The 21,713-nt window shown below is 33.5% G+C and overlaps 1 protein-coding gene and 2 pseudogenes across 1 annotated transcript; all 3 read right to left on the minus strand.

The window, feature by feature from the left end:
- Nucleotides 1-4,576: 4,576 nt before the first annotated feature.
- On the minus strand, nucleotides 4,577-5,413 carry LOC148772212 (uncharacterized; annotated as a pseudogene).
- Nucleotides 5,414-5,498: 85 nt separating this feature from the next.
- LOC105977316 (uncharacterized) lies at nucleotides 5,499-6,215 on the minus strand. Its single transcript, XM_013002621.2, has one exon. The coding sequence runs from the start codon at nucleotides 6,213-6,215 to the stop codon at nucleotides 5,499-5,501; it is 717 nt and encodes a 238-aa protein (XP_012858075.2).
- Nucleotides 6,216-14,764: 8,549 nt separating this feature from the next.
- LOC148772213 (transcriptional activator HAP3 pseudogene) lies at nucleotides 14,765-16,380 on the minus strand (annotated as a pseudogene).
- Nucleotides 16,381-21,713: the final 5,333 nt, after the last annotated feature.

Here is a 21,713-nt window from a genome sequence, read left to right on the forward strand (position 1 = left end):
ATGGAGGCTACGAATCTGGAATTTAACTAGTGTTCATCAAAATTCATATCTTCTAATTCTTAATTACCCAAACTAATTCTTAATTGTATAAATAATTATAACACATAAAAATAATATTATTATTCTTTATTACAATCTCAGTAAAGACCAAGGTTCTTATCTATGTGATCAAAATCGAAGACAAGGGAAGGGGAAATCGAAAGATTTCTGGAGGTTTGACATGGTGATCTTTGAGCTTTGGCCATTGATGATCTTGGGATGAGTTTGGAGACCTTAGAAGACTTCTATTCTTGAATAGTTTGGGAGAGAGAGAGAGAGAGAGAGAGAGAGAGAGAGAGAGAGAGAGAGAGAGAGAGAGAGAGAGAGAGAGAGAGAGAGAGAGAGAGAGAGAGAGAGAGAGACTTTAATGGAGTATTTGAAGAGAGAAACAAAGTCTTTGTGGAGGAGATTTCTTGGCTTAGAAGTGGAAGATGAATTCTACTTGGGGCTGTTTTTGGACGAGAAATAGAGAAGAGGATGATTGGTTTTTTGTGCTCAAAGTCTGTAGAGAAAGAATCTATTTATAGGAGGGTTTGAGGGATCTTTTGCAATATACAAAATAATGGAGAATAGATTGCAATTAGGGGAACTAGGATACTTGTGCACACCACAACAAGCACTACACACATGGCACTCAAAACACATATACACGACAATAAATACACACAAATAAAGCGCGCGCACACACACACTGTAAGAGCCCACAACCTAACAACATAATCCAATCGGATCACCACAATTAAGTTAGGGATGCTAACCTTTTTATATATACTTAAAACATTATGGTTTTAATACAAAAATACGTAATATGCTTTGAAAAGAAATCAAACTTTGTACTTTCTCAAAGCTATATATATATATTGTACAAAAACCATTATAGAGCGGCTAACAAAATGAAATCAGAGTTTTTAGCTCGGCTACAAAATTGGCTCAGAGCATGGCATATGAAGAAATCTCTGTCCGGCCGCGCTTGGCTAGGTCAACTTCTAAATATGTACATCATTACCTCAAGTTCAATATGGTGTATGAAGTGAAAGATCAGTCTCATATTGGGTGTGCTAGAATCCTTGATTGAAGATGAATTCAAACTTCAAAACGAAGGATTTTCATCTAGAAAATGTGAAGAACTTGTTCTATCTATACTTCTATGAGTTCTTATGGTTTGATATTATCATATGTGAATATGGAAGTGATAAAATAAGAAGAGAAGTTTAAGGAATTGGTCTGGTCGTTTTTGGAAGAAGATAAGTGAAAATGAAGACCAAAACACAAAGTCTTCATTTATCTACCCATTCCCAACAAGGCCAAATGGAAGGTGATTATTGGAAGGCTTGTATTTATTGCATTCTTGGCGTTCCTCCATGTTTTTATAGCTTAACATGAGATAGGGGGATCATGTTTACTCATTATAATAAAGTGTAAACAACTTGAGGATGGTCTTGTGCAACCTAGTCAACCAACCAATCAAATTGCACCCTTTTGCATACTATTATAATTTTAGTCTTATATGAGTTACTTCAAGTAATTATGTATGGAAATTATTATATTAAAATGTAATTACAATGTAGAAATGCAATTAGGACGAATATGTGACCGTTTAGCACATTTTAAGAAAAATATTTGATCACGTATTAAAATACAATTAAAGCACATGTGTAGCAAGTACTCGTGATCATGCATCATGAATAATGAATTCTAACTATATGCATTGATGCAATATGTTTATTATTGTCCATGTATGAGATGATTGGGCATTACAATCCTTCCCTCCTTACAAAATTTCACCCTCGAAATTTGACGTACCGAACAATTTTGGATATTTGCTATGCATTTCTTCCTCTCTCCCATGTGGCTTCTTCAATTCATTGATTTCTCCACAATACCTTAACTAGTGGAATCTTTTTATTTCTCAGTTCCTTGAATTTTTTATCAAGAATTTGAATTGGTTTATCCTCATAAGACAAATTTACAGAAAACTCAAATGGTTCATTACTCAACACATGAGAGGGATTTGAGATGTTCTTCTTCAACATAGACACATGAAACACATTGTGAACACCAGATAATGAAGGAGGTAAAGCCACTCTATATGCTCTATCACCAACTCTTTCAAGGATTTCAAACGGACCAACATACCATGGACTAAGTTTTCCTTTCTTTCCAAATCTCAGGATGCCTTTCAATGGAGCCACTTTCAAGAATATACGTTCTCCAACCATAAACTCTAGATCTCTTCTTCGTTTATCGGTATAACTTTTCTGTCTACACAGTGCGTCTTCATTCTTTCCCTTATCTTCTCTACCGTCTCAACAGTATGTTGCACCATCTCTGGCCCAAGTAGAATTCTTTCCCCAACTTTATCCCAATGAACAGGAGACCTACATTTTCTCCCATATAGTGCTTCATAAGGTGCCATTCTAATTGTAGATTGATAGCTGTTATTGTAAGTGAACTCTACCAATGGAAGTTTTTCATCCCAACTCCCTTTCAAATCTAGAACACAAACTCTTAACATATCCTCAAGTATTTGAATAACTCTCTCTGATTTTCCATCTGTCTGTGGATGAAATGATGTACTAAATGCAAACTTCGTCCCCATGGCATCGTGCGAACTCTTCCAAAATGCAGCAGTAAACTTAGGATCTCTATCAGATACTATTGACACTGGCACTCCATGCAATCTAACTATCTCTTTAATATATTGTTGTGCATATTGCTCCATGTTGAATGTGGACTTCACTGGAAGAAAATGGGCTGATTTAGTTAGTCTATCAACAATCACCCATATTGAACTGTATGCCTGTTGTGTCCTAGGCATTCCAAGCACAAAATCCATTGTAATATGCTCTCATTTCCACTCTGGAATCAGTAAATGTTTCAATAGTCCTGCTGGTCTTTGATGTTCCATTTTGACTTGCTGACAAGTGAGGCATTCAGCCACAAACTTTGCTATATCTCTCTTTATGTTAGGCCACCAATAGTGAAGTTGTAAGTCTTTGTACATTTTCGTGCTACCCGGGTGCACTGAGTAAGGACTTCTGTGAGCTTCTTCCAAAATGTCGCCCTTTACGTTAGCACCAAAAGGAACACACAATCTACATTTATATTGAATCATTTCTTCATTACCAATAGAGAAGTTCGGCCTATTCTTAGCATCAATCATACTTCGCAACCTAGATAAATACCCACTTTCTGAGCCTCTTTGATTCGGTCATGAAGTACGGGTTTTAATACTAAAGATGATAAAGAACTAACCGTCCATTTATGTACAATTTCAAGTTCTAATCTTTGTAAATCCAGTAGTATTGGTTTCTATATAACAATGAAGAAAGACATAGATTTTTTACTCAATGCATCTGCAACTATGTTAGCTTTACTAGGATGATAGTTAATCACATAGTCATAATCCTTTACAAGTTCTAACCATCTTCATTGTCTCATATTCAATTCTTTCTGAGTAAAGAAGTACTTCAAGCTCTTCTGATCCGTGTAAATATCACATTTCTCACCATATAGGTATTGGCTCCAAATTTTCAAGGCAAACACAATGGCAATGATGCTCTAAATCATGAGTTGGGTAATTCTTCTCATACTCCTTCAATTGTCTTGAAGCATAGGCTATACCATTCACATGTTGCATCAATACAACACCCAATCCATTTTTGAAGCATCACTATACACTACGAAACCACTAGTTCCAAAAGGAATGACAAGAACAAGAGTTGTAGTCAATCTTCGTTTCAACTCTTGAAAGCTACTTTCACATGCATCAGTTCATACATACTTCATGTTCTTTCGTGTAAGCATTGTTAATGGAGTTGCTATCTTGGAAAATCCCTGAATAAATCTTCGATAATATCCTGCCAATCCTAAGAAACTTCTAACCTCTGATACAATTTTTGGTGTTGGCCAATTTTTGGCAGCTTCTATCTTACTTGGGTCAACAGAAATACCATTCTTGGACACGGCATGCCCTAGGAATACAACTTGATCAAGCTAAAACTAGCACTTCTTAAATTTAGCATATAGTTGCCTTTCTTTCAATATTTGCAACACCACCCTCAAATGTTCTCTATGTTCGTCATTATCATGGGAATAAATCAAGATGTCATCAATGAACACAATTACAAATTTGTCGAGGAACTCCTTGAATACCCTATTCATCGAATCCATAAAAGATGCAGGAGCATTTGTTAAGCCAAAGGGCATGACTACAAATTCATAATGTTTGTACCTTGTTATAAATATAGTCTTTTGTATGCATCCTCCTTTATTTTCAATTGATGATACCCAGAGCGTAAATCGATCTTCGAAAATATTGATGCTCCTTGCAATTGATCAAAAAAATCATCTATTCTGGGTAGTGGATATTTGTTCTTAGTTGTAAGCTTGTTTTGTTCTCTATAATCAATGCATAAATGTAATGTACCATCTTTCTTTTTCATGAACAAAGCCGGTGCTCCCCAAGGAGAATAACTCGGACGAATAAGACCTTTAGGCAACAAGTCTTGTAGTTGAATCTTCAACTCTTTTAGTTCTATTGGTGCCATTCTGTATGGAGCTTTAGAAATAGGAGTACTTCCTGGCAACGTATCAATAACAAATTCAATTTCGCGATCCGGTGGCAGTCCGGGTAAATCATCTGGAAATACCTCAAGAAACTGATCAACCACATCCACATCATGGGGTTTCAATTATGTTCCTACTGAAGTGTCCATAATTAGCCAAGTATCCAACATAACCCTTACTCATCATCTTTTGAGCCTTCAGTGTAGCTATAAATGGTATTGAAGATGAAAGTGAATGACTACCGAACTCGAAATGTTCTTCCCCAGGTGGCTGAAAGATGACAACCTTCTGATTACAATTAATTGTTGCATAATATTTTGTAAGCCAATCTATGCCCAAAATGGTGTCAAAATTTGCGACTAGTAAACCAACAAGATCCGCGTAAAGTGTTATGCCACTCATCTGAATAGAACAATGTTTCAACATTTGGTTGGAATTTATCTCTTCCCCTGATGGAGTCGTCACGTTATACATGACATCTAGCATATCTGGTATAATGCCCAATCTTCTCACCTATGAATGTGATGCAAATGAATGTGTAGACCCCGAGTCTATTAATGCAAGTGCTGGAGTTTGTGAAATCAATATAGTGCCTCATCAACTTGTTCTTTAGTCATTGTATACACCCTCGCTTGAACTTTGACTAGTGGGGTGCGACAATCCCTTGCAATATGCCTTGTTTTCTTACACTTGAAGCAACAATTTTAACCGTTATAGCATTCTCCAAAATGATTCTTCCCACATGTGTCACATTGGTCTTTTGCAACTGTAGTAGAACTTTGTACAACTCTAGGGTGCTTCTCATTTACTTATCAGGATTTCTGCTATGGTCTCTTCCATTGGGATTGATTTCTTTGAATAAAAGTTTGCCTTTTCTGTTGATGACATTTCTAAATTTTCTTCTCATCAAAGTCAGCCATCAATGCGTTGTCTACCACTTGTCGAAACTCGATTGGAGAAGAGATCCTTACATCTTCTCTAATAACTGGGTTGAGGCCTCTCATGAAGTTATCCATCTTTTCTTTGTTATCTTTGGCTATATAAGGTACATACTTGCAACCCTCCTCAAATTTTCTCACGTAGTCACATACGGACATTTCATTCTGCTTCAATTCCAAGAACTCTCTAACTTTGAGTGACCGGACATCCCTCGTGAAATACTTATCATAAAAAATTGTTTTGAATGCCTCCCATGTCAACTTCTCAATATCCACTGCTAGGTTTGTACCCTCCCACCAAGTTCTAGCTTCTTTATTCAATAGGAAAATGGCACAAAGAAGTTTATCGGAATCTTCAATACGCATGTAGTCAAAGAAGACATCTAGAGATTTAACCCATTCTTCGGCAACCATTGGATGAGACCCACAATAGAAGTCAACAGGTTCCATTTTATGAAACTTCTCATATACGATAAGCCTGTTATCGTGTCTAGCTTGGGGAGGAGGAGGTTGTTGGTTTTGTTCACGGGTTCGTTGTATCATATCGAACAATTTGTGTATCTGTTCACCATGCGTTCTAGTATGTTGCTGAATCAAACCAACCAAATTATCAACTAAGTTGTGGTCACTCTTGTGGTTAACATTCCCTGTCTTCCTTTTTGGTGCCATCACTTCCTATACATTGCCAAATCTCATCATGTTCATTGGCCAATACTAATGCACAATAATGAAAATGGCATACATATGTTAATAAATCAAACACATAGGTAAATGAGAAGAGAGTTAACCAAGCTTCCCAGCCAAGGTATGTTCATATGCCTTCTTCTGTCTTTAGAAAACATTTTAAACCTCCGCTCTGATACCACAAAATGTAACAGCCCACAACGTAACAACATAATCCAATCGGATCGCAACCATTAAGTCAGGGATGCTAACCTTTTTATATATACTTAAAACATTATGGTTTTCATACAAATATACATAATATGCTTTGAACTTTGTACTGTCTCAAAGTTGTACACACAATATATATATATATATATATATATATATATATATATATATATATGTATTCATGGTTTACAAAATTACATTGTACAAAAACCATAATAGAACGGCTAACAAAATGAAATCAGAGTTTTTAGCTCAGCTACAAAAATGGCTCGAAGCATGGCATATGAACAAATCTCTGTCTGGCCGCTCTTGGCTAGGTCAAATTCTAAACATGTACATCATTATCTCAAGTTCAATATGGTGTATGAAGTGAAAATATTAGTCTCATATAGGGTGTGCTAGAGTTCTTGATTAGAGATTAATTCAAACTTCAAAATGTAGGATTTTCAGCTAGAAAAGGTGAAAAACTTGTTCTAGCTATACTTCTATGAGTTCTAATGGTTTGATATTCTCTTATGTGAATATGAAAGTGAAGAAATAAGAAGAGAATCTTAAGGAATTGGTCTAGTCGTTTTTGGAAGAAGACAAGTGAAAATGAAGACCAAAACACAAAGTCTTCACTTATCTACCCATTCCTAACAAGGCCAAATGGAGGAAGATGATTGGAAGGCTTGTATTTGTTGTATTCTTGTGGTTCCTCCGCGTATTTATAGCTTGACATGAGATAGAGGCTGGTGTTCAGTCATTATAATCAAGTGTAAACAACTTGACATGAGATAGAGGCTGGTGTTCAGTCATTTATATAATCATATTTTTTTAAGGGAAATTAACTAGGCTTTCATCTCATGAATTTCTTAGGCTCTGATTGGTTCATGGATTTTAAATAAGGCAAATGAAAATGCAAAGGAAAAGGAAATCAAGGACTTTTGAAATCCTAATTGTGTTTGGTTCCAAAGAAAAATGGTAATGAAAATAATTTTGAGGAAAATCATTTTCCATAGTTTTGTTTTGTTCTTAAGGGAAAATAATAAAGAAAAGTAGCAAGTAAAATGACAATAACAATGAATTGTTATTAAAAACTAAGGCTTTGTTTGTATAATTTTTATTTCAAAATAAATTCTAACTCAAAAAGAGATAATTTTTCTCTTTTAAAATAAATTATGACCCAAAAAAGTGTCCTGTAACGAATAAAGCAAAATGTACAATAAGATGGACATTTTATGTGTGTAAGATAGAGGAGATATGTATATTTTCATTTCCTTATTAATGCATTTTAATTATCAGAGAGAGAGAGAGATGAGAGATGAGAGATAAAGAGATAAAAGAGGAGAAAAATAGCTAAAGAGAGAGATAGAATGACACACTTTCCTCAATTTTTAGAGGGAAACTCATTTCCCTTGTTTTAGTGCAATTTTTGTTCCACCTTATCCATAAAATTATTTTACATAGCATTTTACTTATCAACCAAACAAGAAAACTATTGTACATCATCTTTTCACTATTTTACCTACTATTTTACATCTCTCTCTTTATGTGTGTTGTTTTCTTAATTATTTTTTCTTTATGTTTTGTTTACGCAGATGGAATACACTATTTACAGGAATTGTGAAGTATGTTAACTCAAAATTCATGGTTATACAAATAAGTGCACGCTTTGAAATGGGTCCACAAGGGCAACCAAGGATGGTGAAAGGACATATGGACAAATTAAAACTGTTAACCTTGTGATTATGTGGTACATTTCCATTCCTGTAGCGACAAATTCTGGGTTATGTCTTAATTGTGCGTGTTGTGAGACGATTTTTTTTTTCACACAAAAAGAAGAAAAGACGGGGGTATGGCGAAAAGTAGGCAAATGAATGCTAATTGTTACACTTGCATGAAATTTTGGTTAATAATAAAAAAATCTTATTTTATCTAAGAACATTGACCGCTCTAACTAATATGAAAAACCGTAATGCTTGTTATTTGAAATCCATTTTTTGTACGTAGCGATGATTAAAACTCGTCCGAACTCAACAATTGTTAATAACTTAAAATTAAACTCAAACACAATTGTATAGGTTCGATAAAATTGTGAATAATTTTGAATAGTATGTGTATATCTCAACTTGATGATTTATTTGCATTGTTATCTATATGTGTTTGTGTATGTAATCTCAATTTGGAGGCTAATTACTCATCACTTATTGAATTTTGGGATAAATATGACTTAGATATATAAAAATTAGTCATTTTTTGCTTTTAAAGGAGATTTATTAAATTCATGTAGTATATATAAGATTTGGATGTCGTTAATAACAATGATGTGGTCATTACTCGCAAGATCAAAGTAAACATTGTTTATATTTCTTGAATTACAATTTTTTTCAAAATTGAAAATTTTAATTATTAAAATAATTAAAACTAATAGTTATGATGGGATATATTATACTATACAATAAATTTAGTAGTGATATTTAAATTTCAGAAACAACATCAATCTTCATCAAAATCTGATATTATAAATTTAAAGAAAAACCTTTTGTAATAATGGAAAAGACGTCTTTAATAGTGGAAAATACATTTAATTACTCTTAGTTGTGCCGATACAGTTCCAACAATAACCGCTAATCATACAAAATAAAAAGTAATATATAGTCATTCTATCAGTTGACAACCTTACAGTTATAAGATGAGTTTTAACGCAATATATTTCTAATGGAGGAACGATGATGTTTAAGTTCTAATATTGTGCTTGTAAAATTAAAATAGTCCATATACAATTTCGCAGATCTCCATGGATGTAGGGTACAATTTTATCCGAACCACATTAATGTTTTGTCTTTCTTAATTCTTTTCATACGCACTATTACAACACTTTATGCAATAGTAACAGAAAATTGAATGTGACACAAATAATTAATGTTTTCAGGAAATAATTCTATAATGTCTAAGTCTCTAGGATCCTATAATCTTAGAGACTTCATTTATAATTTAAAAAGTTTTGCCACGATTTTACCTTTCAATGTAACTTGATTTTGATTTTTTTATAATTTCATATGTTAAGTATATTCACTGAGCTTATGGTTGGAAGCTTGTTCAGTTACTTCATTCTTCATGATTCGAAATTCCAATCATGTCACAAGAGTTGCTAGTGTTTCTCACCCAATGAGGTGGCAAACTTCCTCTTTCTACTCTTCCAATATGAATAATTCGCCGTATACATTAGAGGAGGGCGAGTCGTGGGGCTTGTTTTCGAAGGTTACTCATATTTTTTTAACTCGTAAATAAATAAATCAAATCTCAATTATTAGCATCAATTTATATAATGACCTCCTCTGATGCCATTAGTTATTTTAGAAAAGTATTAACTATTGTAACACTTAGATAAATTTCAACATTTCGAATATAGTTGTAGCAGATAAACCGTGTGCGATGATTGATAATGAGCTTCAGAATAAAAATTACACAAATTTAATGTGGTTTTGATAAAACTATATATTAATATCCACCAGGAATTTCCTTAACAATGAGTTACACTGGGAATTATTATTGCAAGTACAACTCATCAAGATATAATAATCTCCATGTTTTCTCTTCAAGTTCTCATCAATTTTATTTATGGTTGAGTAGAAATAACCCGCATGGGGAACTAATTAGCACAATCACAACAAGCAAAGCAACATTGGGTACAGTTCTGAAAGCACTATCTTCTTCAAAGCCTTCACGAGGAAACCTTTCTAAGATTTTTTTTTTTCTTTTTTGGAAAATATATATGTTATGCCAACGCCAATAGCCTATATTCTTCTATGATAAAAAGTATGTCTTCTAATGAGTGTAGGAATAAAAACTATGGGTTCTCTAGGGTCTAAGAACACCATACCTCTCGAACCATAAGAGAACTCATTTCGTCCGATGCATAAAAATTACTTAATAAAGATGCAGAGGTAGTATAACTGTAGTATTCTATAAATTGATCCACATCCAATACACAGTTAAACCTCTATAAATTAATACATTAAACCTCTATAAATTAATACAGTTGGGACCATCAAAATTCCATTAATTTAGCGAAATATTAACTTATCGATAAATTAATAATTATTAGTTTATACATTAATTAATAATTTATTAATTTATGAAATTATTTTTATTATTATTTTCAATGAATACATTTTTTTTATTTATATAAGTGGATATTATTCATTGTACCATTATTCTAATGCACTATAGAGCCCGTTTCACGAATGGAAGCTCTTAAAGCAGCAATGCTATAGAACACTTTCATGTTGAGTTATGCGAAAGCTATACCAAAAGTTCTAACCATGTTAAGAAAAGTGAGACACGAGATTGATGGTAATGTGAAGTTCAACAAGAAACAAACGGCAATTAAAGTATATTTTATTAAACCTTCATAGATCTATAAAATATGTATTGTACCATGTAATTTAAGAATTATTTTTTATGAATTATTAATTTATATATTATATGGGGCTTCTTAAAATTTTTGAATATGTCTTATCTTATAAATTTAGTGAATTATTAATTTAGCACGTTGTCCCCGAGTCGGTACCGGGAAAATTTATTATTTAAGCGAGGTTATTAATTTATCGGGTATTAATTTATCGAGGTTCTACTGTATACAAAATAGATTTAATAAATAATAATATATAAATCAACATCTGATCATCGTAGTTAAATAATGGAATGTTTATTATTTCGCAAAATAGTAGATTTCATCAAAATAAATTGTAAACTTCAAATGATCCAAACTCATTACGCAACAATGCTGCAAACAATATAATTAGTATTTCATTAAAAACAAAAACCTCGCCAAACAAACCTAAACGGTTCAATCGCCGCCGCTGCTAGGGGAGCATTCTGCATCACCATCACCGTAATCGTTTAAAAAGTACATCCTAATAACTTCGTCGAACCCAATATACTCATCGGGGTCCACTTCTTCTTCGTCATCAACTATCACCGCCCCATCACCCATTACCACTAGCGTCGCCGGAGGTGGTGCTGGAACTGGTGGAGCTACAGGAGCAGCCGGGGGTTGCTGGGTGCCGCTGCGCATGGCCATCGGCAATTGAACCTACATCGATGCGCTGCGCTCGTGATCCTCTGCTCGATATTTATTCAGAAAAAATTTCAGGAGCTCCATGTAGTCATCGAATCCCAATGAAGCCATGGAGGCGATTACATCTTCTGGGTGGATGGTTTATTCGTACTCGCTGTGGGCCTTCTAATTGGCCTCACTCCTTACAAAGGGGATGAACTCTAAGACACACTCTTGAATAATCTCCTTCGCATATCGGAAATTTTTGCATGGGGCGGGAGCGTCCTACGTAAGACTCGGACAATGTTGGTCATTGGCATATACAGATCCGCCTCACGCCTGAAGTGTTGCGGTGGCGCCGGATTCTGATCGCCGACATTATTTGTGGGGAGGATGGCGGCTACTGCCTCTGGTGTTGATTGTGCCTGACATGAATCAATTGTATATTTTTACTAAAAGCATGTGAAGTAAATGCGCAACCCAATGCTTAAAATTGAACAAATGTTTGGTTATATTTTCGGAACAATTTTTTTTTCTACATCCATTTATCAAATAGCCATGTAATGGTATGCGAACCATGTCAATAGTAAATATAACCCATAATTTATTACACTTAATTCGTTTCAACAACAAAAGAATATTGACAACTATGCATATTTACTCTCCTTTTTTGCACTTACTTATACAATTAATTTCTCTCACTTTTATTCTTCTATTACACTTCATGTGTATATCCTCTCACATTTTTATTCTATCAATACACCTCATGAATATGTATATATGTGACATGTATAAATAAAATCCATAAGATGCAAAATAGTATCCAATTTTACTTCAAGAATTTCTTTAAGATTGACTTTTCCCGTTTTTTCCATCCCAACCCTTTTGTCTGCATCATGAACGCCATTTTAATTTAATATTTATGGGAAAAAAAACACGGAGACACTATTTTATTTTGTGACGTATCTACTTAAGATACATCATGCAAAAAAGTAAAATAAAAGGAAAAATAACAATTCAAGTATATAAACGCATAATCAAATAAAGTAAACTAACGCGTGTCGTCCAACGTCAAACCATGAGTTAATCAAGAATGTTACTTGACAAATAAAGTAATCAAAATAGAATCATATACGAAAGGTGACAAAAAAATAATTTATATTTAATTCAAACAACAGTCTCTATATGAGGTATCTCAAAGATCTGTAAACTTAAATAGTACTTATATAAGATCATAATAAAAAGATAGATCCAGAAAGTTAAATTAAGAGCATGAATGTTAGATTGCTAGTACAACAGAAAATCAAATTAACACCGTTCATAGTGATTTTATCTAATTCAAAAATAAATATGAAAGCAAATTTATTTTTGTGCAAATTTTACCAGATGCAGATGCAGATGCACTTGTGGCATCCTTATGTTGGTTATTTGAATTTCCTCTAATCTCCATCTTTATGATTTATTTCTATTTTATTTGTGAATGTTTTTCTTAACACTCAAATGTCACACTCTAGTTCACTATATGCCTCTTTGATTTTTGCTATGAAATATGAAGTGAAAAGGCAAATGCGCATTCAATATATATATAAAAATTTAGTGTTTGGAAATGCGTACACGAGGGCAAATTAGGGCGGTGAAAAATTTTCATTAGTGGTGAAGGTAGGAGTAAATATGGAAAAAATAAATATTGCTTGGACTGTCCAACTAGTATATTGCCTTTTCTTTTGATGAATGAAAATGTTGCCGAGTTAAAAAAATTGCTATAATTGCATGCTTTTAGGAGTAAGTGAATTATAATAAAATACCATAAATGCTTTTGTGAATATGACTAGATTTATGTTATTCATTCAAGAAGACGAAATATTTTGTTATTCTTTACAAATACTAGATTCTCTCGTATATAACAAGCAATATCAATAACAAGAAAATATGTCCGATGTTTTCAAAATATTATGGTAATAAAATATATACATAGCAACATCACTAAACCTGGTTCAGACAACCCAAAACGTATAATTCAACTAAGAAAGTAGGACAAAACTCACATCCAAGCTTGATTCCTCAATTATGTAGTAGAGCTAATGGAATTTTCAACAAAATATTCATCATTTTTAAAATATATTTATATACCTAATCATTTATGATTTCGGCAGTTATATTTAAAATTGAATAGCCAAATGTGCATGTCGATTTTCAGCTAGCTCTAGGTAAGGAGACATGACACATTTTCGGCTAATTGTTGGAGTATACAGAATTATAAACGAAGGTGAATTTTTTTTGTTTTCAATTAAAGTCACGCCGCAAAAAAAATCCATGCATGAAATACCTATAAGATTTATATACAAACTATATATACCTTATTTTCTAATAGAAAATACATATCCACACACTACTAGAGTGTTAATAATTAGTATTCATTTTTTATGCGCAAATAATAAATAGGAAGAAATCCAATATAATACACATTGGTTCATATATACGTGTAAAATGAAAATGGTAGGAACACATTTATGCAGCTCTTTTTAACAGATGTTGATGTTCATCTTGAACTTTAATTTTCCTTCTGGTCCTAATTATCTGTGATTTTTCAGTGTCCTCAGAATTGATGAAAACGAACTGATAATTGATGCAATTTGTTAAAGATAACTATGAAACATTGGATTGATGAAATGGAGTTCGAGTTGTACATCAATTCGCTGTCGGATTGCTCGTTTAATTCGGGGGAATTCGAAGAGTGTTGGAGGGAGTTTGAGAGGATTTGAATTTTTTTGAAAAAAGATACAAATGAACTAAAAGTGCACTGCAATGTGGTAATTGTTGCACGATGAATAGCATTTCAATACTGTTAATGACTATAGGAATACAGACTATGGGTTATTTAGGGTCTAAGAACGTCATACCTCTTGAACCATAAGCTAATCTATTCGGTGATTTGCATAAAAATACTTCATAATTAATTTTGTATATTTTTTTAGGTGCAAAGCAACCCTTGTATTCTACTCATTGGTGCACATACAATATATACATAATAGATTTAATAAATAATAATATAAAAGTGAATATCTGATCATCGTAGTTAAATAATAGAATGTTGATTGTTTCACAAAATAGTAGGGTTTTATGAAAATAAATTGTAAATTTAAAATGATCCAAAGTCATTACGCAACATCCACATAAAACCAGAACATTATTATTTGATTAAAAACGAAAACCTCGCTGAACAAGCCTGAACTGTTCAATCGCCACCGTTGCTAGCGGAGCCTTCTCCATCACCACCACCCTAATCCTTCAAAAAGTACTTTCTAATTACTTCGTCGAACCCAATATACTCATCGGGCTTCACTTCTTCGTCATCAACTATCACCGCCCCATTGCCCATTACCACAAGCGGCGCCGGAGGTGGTGCTGGAACTGGTGGAGCTACTGGAGCCGCCGGCGGTTGCTGGGTGCCGCTGCGCATGGCCATTGGCAATTGAACCTGCATCGAGGTGCCGCGCTCAGGATCCTCAGCCCGATATTTATTCAGAAAAACTATTAGGGGCTCCACGTAGTCATCAAATCCCAGTGAAGCCATGGCGGCGATTACATCTTCTGGGTGGATAGTTTTTTTGTACTCGCGGTGGGCCTTCTCATTGGCCTCACTCGTTACAAAGGAGATGAACTCTGAGACACATTCTTGAATAATCTCCTTCGCATCATCGGAAATTTTTGCATGGGGCGGGAGCGTCCTACGTAAGACTCGGACGATGTTGGTCATCGGCATATACAGATTCGCCTCGCGCCTGAAGTCTTCCGGTGGCGCCGGATTATGTTCGCCGACATTTGTTGTGGGGAGGTTGGGGGATACTGCCTCCGGATTAATTGTGCCTGAAATTAATGAATTTTATATTTTTATTAAAAGCATGTGAAGTAAATGCGCAACCCAATGCTTACAATTGAACAAATGCTTGGTTACATTTTCGGAATAATTTTTGTTTTCTTCATCCATTTATCAAATAGCAATGTGATGGTATGCTAACTATGTTAAAAGCAAATATAACCCCTAATTTATTGCATTTAATTCGTTTTAACAACAAAAGAATATTGACAACCATGCATATTTACTCTCCTTTTTTACACTTGCATATACAATTAATTTCTCTCACTTTTATTCTTCTATTACACTTCATGTGTATATCATCTCACATTTTATTCTATCAATACACCTCATGGATATGTATATATGTAACATTTATAAATAAAATCCATAAGATGCAACATAGTATCCAGTTTTACTTCAAGATTTTTTTTAAGATCGACTTTTCCCGTTTATTCCATCCCAACCCTTTTGTCTGCATCATGAACGCCATTTTGATTTACGATTTATGGAGAAAAAAAATACGGAGACACTATTTTATTTTGGGACGTATCTACTTAGGATATATTGTGCAAAAAGGTAAAAATAAAAGGAAAAATAATAATTCAAGTATCTTAATGCATAATCAAATGAAGTAAACTAACGCGTGTCGGGCGCCGCCAAACCTTGAGTAAATCAAGAATGTTACTTGACAAATATAAAAGTAATCAAAATAGAATCATATATGAAAGCCGACAAAAAAATAATTTATATTTAATTCAAACAACAATCTCTATATGAGGTATCTCAAAGATCTGTATACTTAAATAGTACTTATATAAGATCATAATTAAACGACAGATCCAAAAAGTTAAATTAAGAACATGAATGTTAGATTGCTAGTACAATAGAAAATCAAATTAACATTGTTCATAGAGATTTTATCTAATTCAAAAATAAATATGATAGCAAATTTATTTTGTGCAAATTTTACCAGATGCGGATGCAGATGCTCTTGTGGTATCTTTATGTTGGTTATTCGAGTTTCCTCCAATCTCCATCTTTATGATTTATTTCTAATTTTATTTGTGAATGTTTTTCTTCACAATCAAATGGAACACACTAATTCACTGTATGCCTCTTAGATTTTTGCTATGAAATGTGAAGTGAAAAGGCAAATGTGCATTCAATATAAATAGAAAAATTTAGGGTTTGGAAATTCGTACACAAGGGCAAATTAGGGCGGTGAAAATTTGTCATTAGTGATGAAGGTAGGAGTAAATATGGGAAAAATAAATATTGCTTGCAGTGTGGAACTAGTATATTGCTTTTTCTTATGATAAGAGAAAATATTGTCGAATTAAAAAAATTGCTATAATTGCTTGCTTTTAGGAGTAGGTGAATTATAATAAAATACCATAAATGCATTTGTGAATATGACTGGATTTATGTTATTCATTCAAGAAGATGAAATATTTGGTTAATTTTTACCAATACTGGATTCTCGTATATAACAAGCATTATCAATAACAAGAAAATAAGTCCAAGGTTTTCAAAATATTATGGTAATAAAATATATACATAGCAACATCATTGACCCTGGTTCAGACAACCCAAAACGTATAATTCAACTAAGAAAGTAGGACGAAACTCACATCCTAACTTGATTCCTCAATTATGTAGTAGAGCTAATGGAATTTTCAACTAAATATTCATCATTTTTAAAATATATTTATATATCTAATCATTTATGATTTCGGCAGTTATGTTTAAAATTGAATAGCCAACTGTGTATGTCGATTTTCAGCTAGCTCTTGGTTAGGAGACATGATTATTTTCGGCTAATTTTTGGAATATATAGAATTATAAACGAAGGTGAAAGATATTTTCTTTTTTTCAATTTAAGTCCCGCCGCAAAAAAAAATCCATGCAGGAAGTACCTATAAGATTTATATACTAACTATATATACCTTATTTTCTAAAATAAAATAAATATCCAAACACTACTTGAAAGTTAATAATTAGTATTCCTTTTTTATGCGCTAATAATAAATTGGAAGAAATCCAATATCATACATATTGGTTCATATATACGTGTAAAATGAAAATGGTAGGAAAACTTTTATGCAGTTCTTTTTAACAGATGTTCATGGTCATCTTGAATCTTAATTTTCCTTCTGGTCCTAATTATCTGTGATTTTTCTGTGTCCTCTGAATCGATGAAAATGCACTGATAATTGATGCAATTTGTTAATAGACACCTTTGAAACATTGGATTGATGAAATGGAGTTCGAGTTGTACCTCAAATGGCTGTCGAATTGCTCGTTTAATTCGGGGGAATTCGAAGAGTGTTGGAGAGAGTTTGAGAGGATTTTGAATTTTTTTGAAAAAAGATACAAATGAACTAAAAGTGCACTGCATGTGGGAAATGTTGCGCTATGAATAGCATTTCAATATTATTAATGCGTATAGGAATACAGACTATGGGTTCTCTTGGGTCTAAGAACGCCATACCTCTCGAACCATAAGCGAATCTATTTACTTCATAATTTATTTTGTATATTTTTTTAGGTGCAAAGCAACCCTTGTATTCTACTCATTGGTGCACATACAATATATACATAATAGATTTAATAAATAATAATATAAAAGTGAATATCTGATCATCGTAGTTAAATAATAGAATGTTGATTGTTTCACAAAATAGTAGGGTTTTATGAAAATAAATTGTAAATTTAAAATGATCCAAAGTCATTACGCAACATCCACATAAAACCAGAACATTATTATTTGATTAAAAACGAAAACCTCGCTGAACATGCCTGAACTGTTCAATCGCCACCGTTGCTAGCGGAGCCTTCTCCATCACCACCACCCTAATCCTTCAAAAAGTACTTTCTAATTACTTCGTCGAACCCAATATACTCATCGGGCTTCACTTCTTCGTCATCAACTATCACCGCCCCATTGCCCATTACCACAAGCGGCGCCGGAGGTGGTGCTGGAACTGGTGGAGCTACTGGAGCCGCCGGCGGTTGCTGGGTGCCGCTGCGCATGGCCATTGGCAATTGAACCTGCATCGAGGTGCCGCGCTCAGGATCCTCAGCCCGATATTTATTCAGAAAAACTATTAGGGGCTCCACGTAGTCATCAAATCCCAGTGAAGCCATGGCGGCGATTACATCTTCTGGGTGGATAGTTTTTTTGTACTCGCGGTGGGCCTTCTCATTGGCCTCACTCGTTACAAAGGAGATGAACTCTGAGACACATTCTTGAATAATCTCCTTCGCATCATCGGAAATTTTTGCATGGGGCGGGAGCGTCCTACGTAAGACTCGGACGATGTTGGTCATCGGCATATACAGATTCGCCTCGCGCCTGAAGTCTTCCGGTGGCGCCGGATTATGTTCGCCGACATTTGTTGTGGGGAGGTTGGGGGCTACTGCCTCCGGATTGATTGTGCCTGAAATGAATGAATAGTACATTTTTATTTAAAAGCATGTGAAGTAAATGCAATCCAATGTTTAAATTTAACAAATGTTTGGTTACATTTCCGGACCAATTTTTGTTTTCTTCATCCATTTATAAAATAGCCAAGTAATGGTATGCCAACTATGTCAAAAGCAAATATAACCCCAAATTTATTGCACTTTATTCGTTTCAATGACAAAAGACTAGTGACAACCATGCATAATTACTCTCCTTTTTTCACTTATTTATACAATTAATTTCTTTCACTTTTATTCTTCTTACACTTCATGTATATATCATCTCACATTTTATTTTATCAGTACACTTCATGGATATGTATATATATGACATGTATAAATAAAATCAATACGATGGAACATAGTATCTATTGGGTTATTTTAAGAAAAATATTTTATTTTATTATAAAGTATAATATTGACTTTGACCACTTTTATGAGGTTATTGAGACCACTATATTTAAATCTTCAAAGTCATTATTCTCCTACATAAAACACCATAAATTTCTTTAATTCTATATTTAATAGAGGTTTATGGGGGTCATATTATATACTATATAAAGGGGGCATTGAGGCTTTGTAAGAGTATGTGAGAAGAGAGTACAAGAGGTGATAAAAAAGAAATACTTTTCTTTTATACTATATACGTATACTTTGAGCTTTTCTTGTGTGTCGGGTGTAAGCTTTTGCTTTACTTGAACGTGCAGTTTCGGTGAAGTTACAGTGGAGAGACGGGCTGGGCTGGTTTATCACATAGGCGACACGATCGGAACCTTTCTTCACCTCATTTGAGAAGGGATCGTGAAATTCGTCTTAAGAGAGCGACCTAGTCCGCGCCTCACCTTGCCTATCTTCATATTATTGTGAATCTTATTGCAGCTAATTATCAACTATGAAAAGAGAGAGCAAATGGAGTTCGAGCCTCACATCCGTTATTTCGTGATCGATCGTCAAAGTGCAGCCGTGGTTCCAACAATTTAAGACGAATTTTCAATCCCGTAAAGATGAGCTTTGATGATGATCCAAAAGAGGCGGACACTACAACCCTTGATGATGAAAAGGGAGATGATAAATTATATTTTATTAATATTTTGAGTTGACCAAAAAAAAATAACTATCTTATTTTGTTTTAGGTGAATTTTCGCACAATTCACCGTGTCAGATTTTGAGTCAAATTTCGGATCTAATGTTGATCGAATCTGAGAATGTGTAAAATACGAAAGTTGTAGGAATTTTTGTTGGCTGTTCAGATCATCTTGAATCCCCAAAATCGGATCTCAAACGAGAGAGGTAACCTTAAAATATTGAGCATTGTCGGACCTGCCAATTGTGCGCGCTTTTTGACCAATCCACAAAATATTGAGGTGCCGAAAGATGAGAATTGTGAATTATCGAATTTCTGGTACGCATTTTGTTTGCACGTATTATTTCTGAAACTTGTTTCAATACCATAATAATATTGCATGATAAAATGTGTGATTAATATGATTGAGAATCATAAATAATTTGAGATTAGATGAGTTTAGACATGTGCATTCGTGATTCTATGTTGGGCATGTTATTATTAATTTATTATTATTATTATTATTATTATTATTATTATGTTATATTATTCTAATTGGATGAGTATATAATTGCAACACTGTATGTATTCATACATCGGAAGGTTTAGCTAGAGGACCTATTATCAAAATTGAATGCAATCTGCATATATATGTGCATGGCAACATGAGTTTAAATTTTGTTTCATTCACTTGTACGTTTGCTTTTTGAGTATGTTGTTCTTAAGTGAAATGTTTGGCTTCTATTAGATGTCTGAAGGATTATTATTTACTTGAACATTGAGAATTGATTACCTATTCAATTAGTATTAAGAATTCATAATTGGGTAATTAATGTTTTTTTTTTTTTTTTTTTGTATTGAGCGCTTCACCTGACACATTAATTCAGCCGTTATATAGTGAAACTAAATGCATGTTTTGACTGTGTTGGATATATTTGAAGGATTATATTAACGTTCATATACATATTGCGATGCGTGTATAGAAGTTTATAAGTTGTTGTTGTAATTTATGATAAATTCAATATAGCTAAATGCATGTTTTGTACAAAAAAAAAAAAGATAACAGAACATTTAATTTTGCATGCGGTTATCTGTTGAAAATGGGAACTGGAAATATGTGAGCATGCTAAATTGCCGCTGATTCGTAGAGAATAATTTTGTTTAGTCATGAGACGTTTTCTATATGGAAAATATTTTGAGAAATAATGGGGTTATTAGTGTGATATTTTTTCTATGGAGAAAATAATTTATTAAATGGGTAAATTACAACCACCCCCGAGGTATGGTCAAATTACAAAAACCCCCCTCTTGTTTGGGTAATTACAACCACCCCTCAACTCATCAAATTTAGTGGAATCTTCGAGATTATATAGAATATTATCACTTTTGTACCCGTTTTATCTTATTCGAACTCTACATTTTGAAGCAAGATGATCCTAGTACGTGTTTTTTGGCTTATATATATATATATATATCAGATTGTGGTGCATCAGAAACTGTATTTTTACACAAAACGAGTACAAACTAGAGCAAATTTCACAGAATCTAGACGATTATGTTGAATTTGACACCATAAGGGTGGAGGTGTAAGAAAAAATCATAGTTAAGGGGTAGATGTAATTATCCAAATAAGAGTGGTTTTTTCGTAAATTGACCATACCTCAGGGGTGTTTATAATTTACCCTTATTAAATTGAGAAACATTGGAGGTGTTTGTGAGTAGGGTCACAATTGATATATTTTAATTTTTAATTCATGATTTATTGGGAAGAGGTAATATTGCATGGGTTTTACGCCTTATTTAATATGCTTTTAATATTGGAAAATAGTGGAGGGCTTAATA

This window comes from Erythranthe guttata, chromosome 2 (assembly GCF_056151865.1).
Source record: "Erythranthe guttata isolate IM_541 chromosome 2, IM_541, whole genome shotgun sequence".
NCBI classification, from domain to species: Eukaryota; Viridiplantae; Streptophyta; class Magnoliopsida; order Lamiales; family Phrymaceae; genus Erythranthe; species Erythranthe guttata.